Source organism: Peromyscus maniculatus, chromosome 3 (assembly GCF_049852395.1).
Source record: "Peromyscus maniculatus bairdii isolate BWxNUB_F1_BW_parent chromosome 3, HU_Pman_BW_mat_3.1, whole genome shotgun sequence".
In the NCBI taxonomy this organism is placed as follows: Eukaryota; Metazoa; Chordata; class Mammalia; order Rodentia; family Cricetidae; genus Peromyscus; species Peromyscus maniculatus.
Genome location: NC_134854.1, coordinates 129,066,962 through 129,081,570, shown reverse-complemented (window position 1 = coordinate 129,081,570; position 14,609 = coordinate 129,066,962). Strand labels below are relative to the sequence as shown.

Genomic DNA, 14,609 nt, shown 5'->3' with positions numbered 1-14,609 from the left:
TGGAATATATTAGCTATAATTACTGACTTTGTTCCTACATACTAAGTATTCTTGTAGAAGTGCTAACTAGGTCTAGCGGCTATTATTTCCAACCCTTTGTGATGATAAATCCACCCAACCTGCAAAGCCAGTAAGTGGCACAGCTTCAACAAATCAGTGTTCACTCTGCACTATTCTTTACCCACAAACTGTCCTAATCCTTAATCCAGAGTTTATCTTAGAATTTCATTTCCCCACGTAAAATTCCTTAGCTATGTAACACAAACTATTTTACCTCATGTACTTTAAACTAGGTATTTTGTTGCTAGAAATTCATACATAATTGTATAACCTCACCTATGTGAGGAGCCACACCAAGATCATAGATCAGATGGATCAAATGGTTTACATGGTCACCAGTAAGAATTTTCTTCAGTTCTACCCAAATCCTCTCTCCTGATATTCCAGCCAAACCTTTGGCATTTTCTGCAATTGCTTCTAGAGTCTCATGGTCATGCTCACCAGGTTTGTCGACAATTCTGCCATAAAACCTGTAAGACATTTGACATGTGACTTTGTTTTTCTTCAGGGTTTTTTAAATTTATTAAGGAAAACAAACAAACAAACAAACAAACAAACAAAAAACCTGCAAGATAAGCCTCAGAGTTTTGTTACTTCTATACAGGCATGTATCACCACATAAAATATTTTCCACTTCTACTAGGGTTGTCCCATATACATCTAGGTGATAGATCAACAAACGTGCTGTTTGGTCTGGTTTTTTTTTTTTTTTTTTTTTTTTTTTTTTTTTGTTGTTGTTGTTGTTGTTGTTGTTGTTGTTTTTCAAGACAAGGTTTCTCTGTGTAGCTTTGCGCCTTTCCTGGAACTCACTTGGTAGCCCAGGCTGGCCTAGAACTCACAGAGATCCGCCTGCCTCTGCCTCCCGAGTGCTAGGATTAAATTGGTCGGTTTTTAACAGACTGTTTGCATATACCTGTTTAGACAACTTGGATTTATTGACATATTTATGCTCTGTTACACAGTATTCTGAGTGGTCCCAACTAGTGAACAATGAATGTTCTTAGATATATACTAGCCAGGTAGGGTTATTTTCTTTTAAGGTTAGAATTTTTATTATTTTTTTAATCACTGGTAAGAAACTATCAAGATACAACCTACAGAGTATTTGTAAATGGTATATCAGATAAGGCATTAGATTACAGAAGCAATTCAAAAGCCACCTGCAAAATGTATAAATGGTCAAAAAGTATATGAAACATGTCCAGAATCACTAGTCACCAGGGAAATGCACATGAATCACTCTAGTAAGAATGGCTGTTATCAAAAGTAGCAGGTGCTAAAGAAGCCATACAGAAACACACTTGTACAGCTAAGCAGGAATAAAATAGCACAGGCACAGTGGAAATGGGGAGACTCCTCGGAAGACCAGACAGGAAGTCAGGTCAGTATCAGGTTTACTGTGTTCACTGTGGCTCACTTTTGAAAATAAACTGATTAACTGTCAGATAATGTAGCACACTGAACATATGGTACAGTGGCTCAAACTTGTGGTTAGCAAAGCCTGGCCTTGAACTCATGACCTTCCTGCCTTAGGCTCCCTCAAGGCTTAGGATTATAGGCATATGCCATCACTCTTGATGCAATATCCTGTCAATTATAACAATAGACAAAGCTAGAGATGACTGTTAAATAATCTAGACACAAAAAGACTAGAAATGCATAATCTCACAAGTAGCCAAAAAGGGGTAAGCTTAAAGCTGAGGACCAGATGACGTATCAGTGGGCAGTAAGTTACAGTTACACACGAGATGACGTTCTCATCACTGCTGCAGAGCAGAGTGACACAGATAACAAAAAAGCGTGAAGGGGATTGAATGTTTTATCATAAACATAGGAAGTGTTTGAGGGCAGATAGGGGCTGTACCTTAAATTACAATGTATCCTAACATTACATCTACATGTATAGCAAAAATTCAAACCACTGCCACCCACAAATCTATCCATGCATTTCACACTTACCAAGTTTATCCACCTTTTAAGTATGTGTATTTATACTCTGATCTGTTTTACCACTCATCTAATAGCATTTTCTGTCAGTGTGTCATTTTGTGCTGAGGCATCTGATCAGATTATGTTCCAGAGCATCTCAGACTCTTAGGCTCTGTGAAGGCAGACACGTTAAATCATTCCTCACTGTGATCAGAGCACCTAGCCCAGTACATAGAAGGACTCAAACCACAGGATCAATGAAGAAAAATGTATTAGTAATTTAAAGGTTTTCTATAGAATGACTTAATTATGTATATTTCAAAATCAAAGTCAAAGGGTTGCTACCTCATGACTAAAGATAGGTAGGTACTTGGGCTGTCTCTCTTATATTCCTGCTGATGTATATGACACAAAGCAGGTTTGTGCTCAGGAAAAAACACTGGAGTTTTCTATTGTTAAAATTTATAAATTCTTACCTGAAGTATCTTAAAATGCGAAGATAATCTTCTTGAATTCTCTGTTTAGCATGTCCAACAAATCGAACTTTTTTATTTTTTAAATCTGCATAACCATTAAAATAATCAAACAAGGTACCATCAAAACCTATTCAAGAAAAAAAGGGGAGAAAAATCATTATCAAGGATTTAGTAGGAAGGAAAAAGAATCATCTGAAAACTACCACACAGTAAAAATTCAACAAGTGTAAAAAAAAATGAACAAAATTAATTTACCACCCTTGTATAAAGTGGGAAGGAGGGGAAGACACCAGACAAGCTGATTTTCATATTAATACAGAACATCAACAGCAACAGATAATCTTCTAAATATATATTCCTAAAATAAGAATTGCAGGAGAGACCCTGCCTCAAAGGAGTAGATTGAAAGTAATACAGAACACTAAATACCTTTTTCCAGCCTCTATGTACATGCATACACACCTGTGCATACATTCAGACATAAGAAAATAAACCTTAAACAAAAGCACAGTAACAGACATAGTAGACAAAAACTATTTGAAAATATGAATGTGCTTATTGGCAAGAAAAAAAGCAAGCAAGCATCTTGCAAAATACTACAAGCTTCAATAATATTCTGGGGAAAATATGTCAGTACCAAAAGAAACTAATGGCTTATTTCCCTAATATGCAAAAGCTGTTTTGAAATAAACAGACCCAAGATGGTAAAGTACCTATTACCTCAGCATTCAGGACACTAAGAGAAGCGTTTCTAGGATGGCCTGAACACATAAATTCAAAAACAAAAGCAGACCTTATAAATAAAAAAACAGATTAACAAAATCCAGAAATCTTAATAACATTTCAACCTTAGTCATAAGTTTTTGAAAGGCTTTTCAGATTTCTCTCTGACTGGGTAATATCTGTCTGGTAACAAGAGGCTGTGGCAAAGCAGGTACTCTGAGCCTACACCAGACTCTGTGAGCTGATTATGCAATCACCCACACACTGTAACAAGACCCACTGATGGCTCTGTCACTAAAAAGTAGGGAGGGAGGTTGGTCAAGTACTCTAACTAGCTTAGAAACAGTATTAAGAGTGAACCATTCATCTTGACTCCCCTTCCAGGGGAAATCTCAAACTCACATAGATAGCTACTTACCCCAAGAACTCAAAAGAAACTGAATGCTAAATTCAATTAGCTAAGCATATTGGCCAGTCCCTGTGAGATATTTCACTCTGTGCCATCAGGAACACGAGAAACTGCTACAACCTTTGGAAAATGACTGTCAATTTAGCTGTTTCACATTAAATGCTGTTTGATTATTCTAAAAGGAAAAACACTGGCAAGCTCAAACTTAAGTCTTTAAGTGTTTCCAAGCTGTTTTGGATCTATACATAAGCCAACTACTGTACCAGAATTTCGATTTATATGACAATTTCCAAAAGCTCCATATGAAAACAAAGCAAAAAAAAAGAAAGAGAAGAATGCTAAGTAAGCAAAATAAGACTATAGAGTGTATCTTTCTTAAGATCCTGTTCTAATGCAAGATTGACAGGACGGCTAACTCTCTTTCCAGCTACCATGTACAATCCCTTCATTCCCATCTCTAATATTGCAAAAAGGGGGAGGTGCTTGAACCAGTAAGAATTCAAGGACAACTGAAGAGAAAACTAGGCTAATATAAGCATTGTTTTTGTTTTGCTGATTACTATATTTAAAAAAAAAAAAACAAAAAAAAAGACTAAAGATACAAACAGCCTGGCTCCTGCTTCAGCTAGAGTCCTAATTGTTCCATTTCCAAGCCACACATCAGGCATGTTATCATGAGTTAAATGGCTTCATAGATCTGTTGAACAGATTAAATTTACTCAATGTGCTTACTGTGCTGGGCACATGATAAGGCTCAGCAAACTTGGCAAAACAACACCAAGAGTGGCTTTGTTTTATATGAAATACTACTTTAAAGACTTGGTTTTTCTGTTTTAGTGAAGTATACTGAAAATATTCTTGTTGGACAAGACTCTATTAAACCAGTTGGAGTAGTTTCAGTTTTAATTACATAAAAAGAAACACATATATATATATATTTCATTATCTGGGCTCCTTACTGTCATAAATGCCTAGGCTCTGGAAGCTCCCACCATCACTAACTAACCTGAACTACAGAACTTAGCATTCTGCAGCTTTATATATTCATCTTGCCTAAACTTACTTTCTCCCTGAAGTAATAAACACAAAGAGACTGTGTAAAATTTAAAGTATAAAAATTGGTGTAGCAGAGATGTACCAAAATACTATCACAACTCATTTCAAGTCCTAATGTTTCTCCTCACTTTTTTAATATCACAGAAGATTAAGCTGACAGGTGTTTCATTATCTAGGGTAACTCTATTGCTGCTTCCTAAGACAGATACTAACAAAGATTTTGAGGTTGTATGTAGAGGCAGTAACAAAGATCTGATAGTTATTTGCCATTCTATACAACAGTTTTGGACACGTGTATAAAACACAGTGCAGAGAGAAAGTGATTGGGGGAGGGAGGTGTTACACATTTCTCTTGCACTGTCTAGATACAGTAAGTTAGCAGCCTGAATGTGCAAATGTGTCAGCACTACTGTTAAGCACTGCGTTGTTTACCTCCTTAATCGTCACTATAGTAGAACAAGGGAATCTGGCAAACACTCCTGTTGGCAGCTAGTGCGTAATACAGAATCTGAGGCCAGAGATGTTGGTGCCAGCCAACAGGATATACTGGCTCTCCCAAGTTAGTGCAACTTAAAAGGTGGACAACATTTCCATAGCGCAAGTTTACCAAGGAAAGGAAACACTCTGACAAAGAGAATTAACATGCTGTCTCGTCCTCAAGAGATTACCTAAAAACATGGAATTTATGGTGAGATCTCTTCGTTCAGCATCTTTCTGCCAGTCAGTTGTGAATTCTACCTCAGCATGCCTTCCATCAGTGGTAACATCAATCCGGAGTGTAGTAACTTCAAAATTTTCTTCATGAAGCTGCAATTAAACACAAATTTGTTGTTTTAAATTGTAGCAAGTATGAGTGTGCATGTGTGTGCCACAGCCAAGGACAACTTGCCCAAGTCTGTTGTCTCCTTCCACTATTGTGGTTCTGAGGACTAAATTCAAGTTGTCAGGTTGGACAGCAGGTGTCTTTACCTACTGAGCCTCCACAAAGTTTTTGTTTTCTTTTTAATTAGTTTTCAATATCACAAAGTATTTTAAAAACTTGTCTTCATTAAGGCAGGGTGCTGTGATACCTGCCAATTACTGTATGTCTTTTAAAGTCCATTAGTTTAAACATATAACTTTGTACAGAAACATACACTTCAAAAAATGCAAAAGAATAGTTTCTTTAAAATACCCACTGTGATTAAGATTGGTTTCAGAGACAAATGTCTAACTAGGAGAAGTGGGTGGCAGGAAAGATCACTCAATGCACTGGGCTCCAGTTACTCCATTTCAGAGCAAGCTAGTCTCTGAAACACTACAACAGCTCCAGTCTACAGAGAGGCAAAGACCAGTTTCTGGAACATACACCACTGAGCAGCAGCTGCTGAAACAAGTACTGTGTATCCTGAAAGGAGACCACCTCCAGCTGCAAAGGCTGGTAACAACATGATGTGAGCTGAACATTAAGAAGGATCTGGACATGGGATATGAGAAGAAGCACATTTCAAATGCCATATTAGCAATAGTCAGCACAGAGATTTTTCCAATCAAACAGGAGTTTAGGACCTCTTCATTGTGACGTTTGTTCTAGCATTCCTCACAGTTTCACATACTTTTCCAGACACAAAGCTGCACCTATAGTCCTACTATAAATTAAGGCTCCTGAGATACAATTACATATGAAAGGAAAAGAAACGGATTTGAAGCAGGAAAACTATGTGAAATTATTATCAGAAACATACTTTCCCTCCCTATGCAAAACCAGGGTGGACCAAAAATAATCAAGATTTGGAGCACCAGAAACTGTTGGTAGTAGAAATGAAACACCACAATGAAAACAGGATTAAGTGGAAATCAACAAGCCTTGTCTTTTTCCCCATTTGATTTTCAAAATATTACACAATTGAGCTTATCCCCTGGCACACAACTCTGCGGAATTCTGATCATTACTGAAAACTCTTAAGGGCATCAGGAGTACTAGCTCACATTTTCAGAGACTACCAACCATAGGTCAATTTGCTGAATATTGGGAGCATGTGTACACAACCTTTTAACATTGTGATATGACACTGTCATCTGCAAATGGGATGGACTGCATTCACTGCTGTCTGGGGACACATGTCCAAGAGACCCAGTCCAGGCCTCGTTAAGAGCATCATCCAAATACAATGAAAGCCATAGAAAATGCACATTTAAGGAAAACTTAAGACAAACAGAAAATGTTTAAAAGAAACACGTTGTCAAAACAATTATAACTAATAGCCTATGGAAAAGAAAATTTTTCATTCTGAAACAAGAACTGAACACTAAAAGAAATACAGTCCTATGCCATATAAGGACACTTTAACAAAGGACCTTGCTTGGTATATCATATTATATACATATTACAGTATTTGTGACAAAAGTATAACATATGCAGGACATACTTTACTAATGATAACAAACAACTATGTTACTAGTTTCTGTATTTACCACACTCATTTATAGTTATTTTAATGTACATCACATGTCATTCATTTAACATAGGAGGTATGTTCTAAGAAATATGTTGCTAGGCAATTTCATTAACAATTTAATTGTTTTTAAACTTTTTACAATAACATTTGAAACATAAGATACAGCTATAAAATAGTTAATATCCTGTTGTAAATCATATTACTCTTTTTAAAAACTTTTTTGTTAACCAGACACAAATTAGTTTAATTCTACCAGAGAGGGGGTAGTGAGGATCACCCCATACCTTAGCCCACTGGCAAGTTCACCAAGTGACACACGTGAAGCTGGTCTCCTCCATGACAAGGGTAGTACCTCGTGGAGTATGTCCAGAAAGACCTGCCTCAATCTGGTTAAATACATTCCCAGAACACTATATAAATGATGCAGTCTGAAATGCAAACTCTGAACTGAATTAACCAAAGACTATGGTATTAATCATACCCTGGAACGATGGGGAAAGGAGAAGTATCTAGGCTTGCTGAGGAGAGGGGTGGCAGGGAAGCTGAATCTCAGAAATCAAGAACCTCTTTACACCTGCAAATTAAAAACAAAATCTACAACAGAGGACTTACTTGGTTTTACCTCACAAGTTGTAAAAGTGAGTACCAAACTTATATAAGTAGCTCCAACGGATGAACAGGCAAGATTTCAGGGGGTAGGAGTCACTGACATTTCTATTTATACTTTTTAAAAATTTGGTACTGTTTGAAAGCATTCCGAAGAGCTTCCACTCACCCTGGCAGTGATCGTCCCATGCTTCTCTCCTTTGTTGTTTATCATGCGAACGCCAGCTGACTGGAACATCTCCTTCATCTGAGTAGGGGTGGCAGTGGTGGCGAAATCCACATCCTGAGGCTTCACCCCATTTAGTAAATCCCTCACTGCTCCTCCTGCTATTCTTAATTCATGATTCTCTTTGGCAAATAATTCTGAGGAAAGAAGATCTTGTTGTTTGTTTCTTAACACAATGTGATTGAAGATTAAAACTGAGATAAGCACAAGGTCTTGTCATCTCTTACAGAGAGTAGAGATCACTGAGCAGTCTTGTATGAGAATGAAAACAATAGATAGGCAGTGGTGTGTACACCTTTAATCCCAGCACTCAGGAGGAAGAGGCAGGGAGATGTCTGTGAGTTCAAGGCCAGCCTGGTCTACAGATCATGGTCTAGGACAGCCATGACTACACAGAGAAACCCTGTCTCAAAAGAACAAACAAACAAAAGTCCAAACATCTGAAATGGGTCTCCTCCACTAGACTGCCCCTAAGAACTTTGAGAATTTCTTTCTGATCCAGCAGATAGTTCAGAATTCCAAGATGCCTTAAGATCATCACTGTAAGTATGAATTTCAACAGAAAAGAAAGCAATGAACAATTCTGCTTGCTTCTCTGTGATGTATGTGTATATTTTAGAATAGAATTGTTCTATTTCTTTGGGAAAAATGTAAAGACAGTATACTTATGTATGAAACCTATGATAAATATTATAGCCAAGAACTCTTAAAAGACAAAACTGCATATATTGTTTGAAACCAATTTCAATCTGTGTTATACAAAGTATAAACACTATCCAAGGCATGCCTTGCACAGTTCATGAATGTGAACCCTGTTTTCCAGTCAGTTTCAGTCTGTGTTCTTAGCTACAAATTAAGAAAACCTAGCAAGCAACTAGCTTCAACCAGTCCACAGGCTAAGAATGCCAGCAGACAGCAACTTAGTCCTACAGAAGAACTCACTTCATTTTGCCTACCTCTCTGATGTACCACACAATGCATTTTAAACTTGTGTTGACTGATGACTTTCTCTGTTCTATGAAACCGCTTTCACATTGGAAAATGGAATCTGAGGTAACCTAAGTCTGTCTTCCTGGGCTATGGGCACTCAAATAGCTCCCCGTAAGAAGAAAGTTGAGGTTTTTAAGTGGATAACCAAAGCATAATGTCTTCTTCCTGAACACATACAATCCTCTTCAGATCCCACTTCCTCAACTCTTCAAAACACACTAATCCAGGCCCCAACATTGTAAAGTCAGTTCCAAAGCCCTCTGTGAAAGGCCGCAGGGCTCTCCATAGGCAGTATTCTTCCTTTACTGAACAGAGCAGCCTGTCCTGTCCTTGGGGATCATGCCTTCAGTTAAATCCATCCCTGGTCACAACTCAAAATGTAATCCTCAACTTTTCCTCCATACTGTCCTTCCACCGACTCTCTTCAAACTGAGCAGTCTCACTTTGTAGATTGTGTAAAATGGCTCAACTAAACAACCTTGCCTTAAACAAACATGGGCTCCTGAACAAGATACCACTTCCATAAGCCCTCTCCAATAAGTGTTCATGCTCCCTTAATTTCTAATCAAGTTCTGCCAACAAATACTGCTGTTAAGGGTCTTTAAAATATAAAAATCATGTTCACAACTTTCATAATACTAAGGAGATGCCGGGCGGTGGTGGCGCACGCCTTTAATCCCAGCACTCGGGAGGCAGAGGCAGGCGGATCTCTGTGAGTTCGAGGCCAGCCTGGGCTACCAAGTGAGTTCCAGGAAAGGCGCAAAGCTACACAGAGAAACCCTGTCTTGAAAAACCAAAAAAAAAAAAAAATACTAAGGAGAGTCCATGTCCCAAACAACTGAAAAACTACCCAAACTGGGATCTATTTCCTTTAACCCTAAACCAGGCCTCTAAACTCTGTTTATTCTGACACAGGGCTCTGGAGTGTCTTCATCTCCTTGTCCAATGCCAAGGCACTGGCCCCTTAAATCCAGCCTCCATAGCTGGATCACTCTAACGCACCAGAATACAATATACTAGGCAATGTCTCCTACAGATTTGCACTGCAATGTCCAAATTCTCTAGCACAATACACAAAGGCTCCCATATCTAACTTCTGTGTCACCTCTCTCTAATCTTTGCCTCACACTTTGCCTCCACCAAACTCCCTGAAGTTTACTTCCACCTTTGTTTGCACTGAGCATGCCACTCAGAGTGCCTTTCCACCATGTTCAGTCCAGCTCACTGGCCAGTGTTCAGACTTCTTGTCCAGTACCATCAACTAGGAAAGACACTGCTTACAGACAGCAGTGAAATGGGCGTTAAGGGTGTGGCTCCTCAGAGGCTGAGCTCACTGTGCTCTACACCTAGGGACATATGGGCAGCACAAATTGAAGTCGATGTATACTTTAAAAAAAAAAGAAAGGACAGAAGTTAGGGGAGTAGGAAGGTAAAGGAAGGAACTAGAGGACTTAGGATGATTATGGTCAAATTGTAGGAAATTCTCAAAGGATAAAAGTATCTTTTTGAAAAGATATTCAAGAAACTATAATATTTGACATCTTAAATATTGTTTCTGTAAGGAGGGGTGATAGAGAATGGGAAACCAGTGGCTGGGAGAGCTTATGAAAAAGAACAGGTTCAATCAGCCCCAATTAGAGCTGTTAGGTCTGCAGTGTTCAAACAGCAGCTGATAGTCACTTATGGTTACGGAGCATTTGAAATGTGTGAGTCTGAATAGAGACATGATGTACCTGTTAGATGTATCCTACATGCATAAATGTGACAAGAATAATCATTTTCACAAAAATCATACTCCTATAATAGCTTATTAGTTAGAGAAGGGTAAATAGAACACCTGGAGAACTATTAATTTCACGCATTTCTTTTTAGTTTTATAATCTAACTAGAAAAGGTTATCACATGCAGGCTTATCAGGTTTATATATTTCTGTTGGACAGCAAATTTCTAGCATTTTTCACTGATTAAATCTCAGTGAAAACCACATCATAAACTTGCATTTAAATCCTCTACTCCACCTAAAGAACTTAAAAGGATACCTACTGAGGAAAACTATCGTCTCATGTGAAGAACACAAAAGTACTCTTGGGAATAACACAGTAATTTTAAAGCAATGGTTCCCCCAGTCTGTTCAACAGAATTAGTCTGCAGAGTTAGAACAAAAGCAATAGAAGTTCATCCTTCTGAGAGTCAGTAGGATGTAGGACAGAATCCCAGCTTTTATGTTTTAAAAGTACTTCAAGGGCCTGTGAGATGTCTGAGTGGATAAGAGTACTTGCCACCAAGCCTGATATCCTGTGTTGCATTCCTGGAACACACATGGTGGAGACTACTGACTTCTACAGAGAACACGCACCCTGCTCATCCCCAATAATAAAGGCACCCCAAGTGCATCCTAGGTGATTTACACACCCATAACTCACTGTTACGCTGGAAGCCATTCTTAACATACCTACAGGCTTTCATCTGCAGCTGTGGACTACTTCAACATCATCTGCTCACAGTAAAGACCAACACTGACAAAACTGTGGCAACAGCAATTTTCTGTCTGCCTCCAAGACAAGCTTTATAGGTGGACACAGGAAAAAGAGGAAACTATTTTTATTTCCTTCTGTTCTCTCAGAAAGCAATTATACAAAAAAAAAAAAAAAAAAAAGTAACTTCACTGTTTACAAACTGGATGACACCAGACTTCAAATTTAAAATCCAACTCCTTCAGTTAGTTATTTGGGAAATAAGACAAGGAACTTTACTTCCTAAGCATGTGTTTCTTCCTCCATACAGAACACACATCAGGGTTTCACTACATAATGTATGGTAAATGGGATTCCTTAGAGACATAGAAAAGTTGTGCTTCATGCTGCAGTCAATTTCCCCCTTCTAGTGATTGGGTTTATGATTTTTAATTTATCCCAAGTAGGCCTTTCTTTCATTAGCCCCACAATAATTATTTCAATGTTGGCTAAAAGATGTTACCCCTTTATATCTCTGTGGTGGACAATTCCAAAGTACAGAAAGCTGCCTTAAGCTCTCACCTGTCAGGCTCTTTAACCCTTCTGTGAAAAGCGACTGGAATTCTGGAGACTGCAACTTCATTGTAAATAGGTATCGCTTTAGAAGGCACAATCTACTCCAACTACAGCTCAGGACCTGCCTGTGCCAGGGATACAGGCACCTCTGCATCTGGAGACAGTCAGCAACCACACATCTACAAGGCAAGCACATGGGTACGCTAATTAAAACTTCAAAACGAGACAAACAAATGCTGTCAGAAAGCTCAACTAGCAAACTCGTCCCTCCTGATGAGAACCTGGAAGTGACCCTTTAAAGAACGCTAAACCTCCCGGGTGGCCGCTACCCAGTTCTGTACTCCCGATACGTTTACTGTATCGGAAGCAGGAGGAGATGAGAGTCCCAGGAAATGAAACATTAGGCTGGCAGGAACAGCGAGGTCTCCAGAATACGTCAGTTACACGTGCTCATCACCCTCCTCCACCCCACGACGGCCTCAGGGGTGTACTGCCTCCAAAGTGGGAATTTGGCGGGGTTGCCTCGGCAGTTCTCGCCCTCTGCTCGATCTTCGCGAGACGGCAGCTCTTAAAGGACCCCGAGGAAAGGGAGGCGCCGCGGGGAACGGCCACCCTCGAGCAGGCCACGTGTGTCTGAAACGCCTGCTTTTCGCTCAACTCTGAAAACCGCCGGGAGCCCACGGCCCAGTGGAGAGACCGGGCGTCGCCAAGCAGGGGAGCACCTCCGACCTCCCGCCATCTCCCACGGGCGCGTGCCACGCGGTAGCGGCGGGGTGGACTCGGTACCTTAGGAACGCACCATTCCAACGCCGAGGGCCTGCTTACTCGCTCACCGCACCGCCACACGCCCACTTCCGGGTCGCGGCGCAGTGACGTAGGACGTACGGGGGAACCGCAGCAAATGAGACCGCACGCCAGGTTCCGCCCCCTTCCTCCGGGCGGGGCAAGGTTTTCCAAGTGACCGGGGCTCCTCCTGAGCCTGTGCGCAGGAGTAGGCAGAGTCGCGGGCATTTTAAATGGAGGAAATAAGCCGTGCGCACTTTTCTGTGTTTGAAATCCCCCCCAACACGCTTTATCTAAACAGTTACCAGCGTTGTGTGACCGTTGCTACCTGGTCTGGAGACTTCGCCAGGCAACACGAAGAACTTGGGTTTAAGTCCTTTGCAAAGTGGAGAGACTGGCAGAGAGTGGGAAAACGGACCTGCGACTTACAATTCTTTAATCTTTCTAAGTACGGCTTAGTATTTCTGTGCTTCCTAGCACCGGGTTCCTTCTCTTCTGGGGACATGGGTATCTACATTTTGAAATGACAGACTGCTTGTCCTACTCTGAGATTCAGACACAGTGGTGATTTCAGTCCAAAGCCTGAAGGGAGCAAAGCTCAGATCACTCGGTTTTACCCCAGAAGACTGAGTAGATAATATTAGGATAAATCCTATAAAAAGAGATAACTGCACTGAGGTAAGATACAAGGTTTAACAGAACAAACTCAATCTCCAAACTAATATAAGCAAATAACAAAAATAACATATTAGCAAACTGAATCCCACAACAACATACACAAAAAATTCGTCCGGGTAAGCTTGAATTTTTTCTTTTTTCTTTTTCTTTGTTTTTTTCGAGACAGGGTTTCCCTGTGTAGCTTTGCTGGAACTCACTCTGTAGTCCAGGCTGGCCTCAAACTCAGAGATCCGCCTGCCTTTGCCTCCCGAGTCCTGAGATTAAAGGCATGCTCCACCACCGCCCAGCTTTATTCCTAATGCAGGGAATGCAACTTAGAGTTAATATTCAGAAACCAGTTGAATTAACTCACCGTGCCAACAGACCCTGAAAAAAGGAGCCATAGGGTCACCCAAGAGACACAAAAGAGCTCTCGTATTTATATACACTCACTTAGAAAATTAAGATTAAAAAGGACTTCCTCAGTAAAGTAAAAGGAACCTGGATAAAAATCTATAGCTTACATCAGACTTAGTAGAATTTGGATCATGTCTTCCTTAATATTTGGAACATAGCAGTTATTCAGTTTAACTACTTATTTCCAACATGTAACTAGTTCATCATTGATTAACAGAAAGCAAAAACAAAACAAAAAAAAATCTGCTTTATGATTGTATACAAGAGACCTTAAGAATTCCATCAAGAAACTCTTGAAACTGATAAATGCTTGAAGCAAAGTGGTAGAATATAGAATTAACAACAATAAAAAAAAACTGTCCCTGTATACCAGTAACATGGAGAAGAAATTATGAAAACAATCCCATTCAAAGTTGTCTCTAAAAATACCCAAATAAACCTATCCTAGGAAGCAAACGACCAGTATAATGAGAACTTTAAAACACTCCAGAGAAATCAAAGAAACTAGAAGAAGGAAAGACTGCAGATGCTTTTGGGTTGGTAGAATCAACATTGCGGAAATGGCCATTTAACCAAAAACAATTCACAGATTTAATGTAATCTCCATCAAAATATCAATGTCATTTTTCACAGACATAGTGTCTTAGGGCTCATATTGCTGTGAAGAGACACCATGATCACGGAAACTAAGATAAAAAAAAAAAAAAACATTTAAATGGGGTGGCTCATGTTTTCAGAGGTTTAGTTCATTACCATCATAGTACAACATGGTGGCATACAGGCAGATGTGGTGCTGGAAAAGAAGCTGAG

General features: G+C 39.6%; 1 protein-coding gene across 4 annotated transcripts in view; it reads right to left on the bottom strand.

Annotated features, from left to right (window-relative positions):
- Nucleotides 1-12,813, bottom strand: part of Trnt1 (tRNA nucleotidyl transferase 1) — a 29,684-nt gene extending 16,871 nt beyond the window's left edge. For 2 of the 4 annotated variants that reach the window (XR_013050053.1, XM_006974458.4), the window contains exons 1-6: nucleotides 12,729-12,813; nucleotides 11,949-12,121; nucleotides 7,867-8,060; nucleotides 5,322-5,460; nucleotides 2,466-2,592; nucleotides 337-530 (exon numbers count right to left, since the gene is read on the bottom strand). Coding sequence is in view for 3 of the 4 variants with exons in the window: in XM_006974458.4 (XP_006974520.1) it covers nucleotides 337-530; nucleotides 2,466-2,592; nucleotides 5,322-5,460; nucleotides 7,867-8,060; nucleotides 11,949-12,096 (802 nt within the window). In the remaining variant the exon portion in view is untranslated. Of the gene's footprint in view, nucleotides 1-336; nucleotides 531-2,019; nucleotides 2,162-2,465; nucleotides 2,593-5,321; nucleotides 5,461-7,866; nucleotides 8,061-11,948; nucleotides 12,122-12,728 lie in introns of those variants that run through there. The other 2 variants (XM_006974459.4, XM_076567488.1) reach the window with 2 other exon arrangements.
- Nucleotides 12,814-14,609: the final 1,796 nt, after the last annotated feature.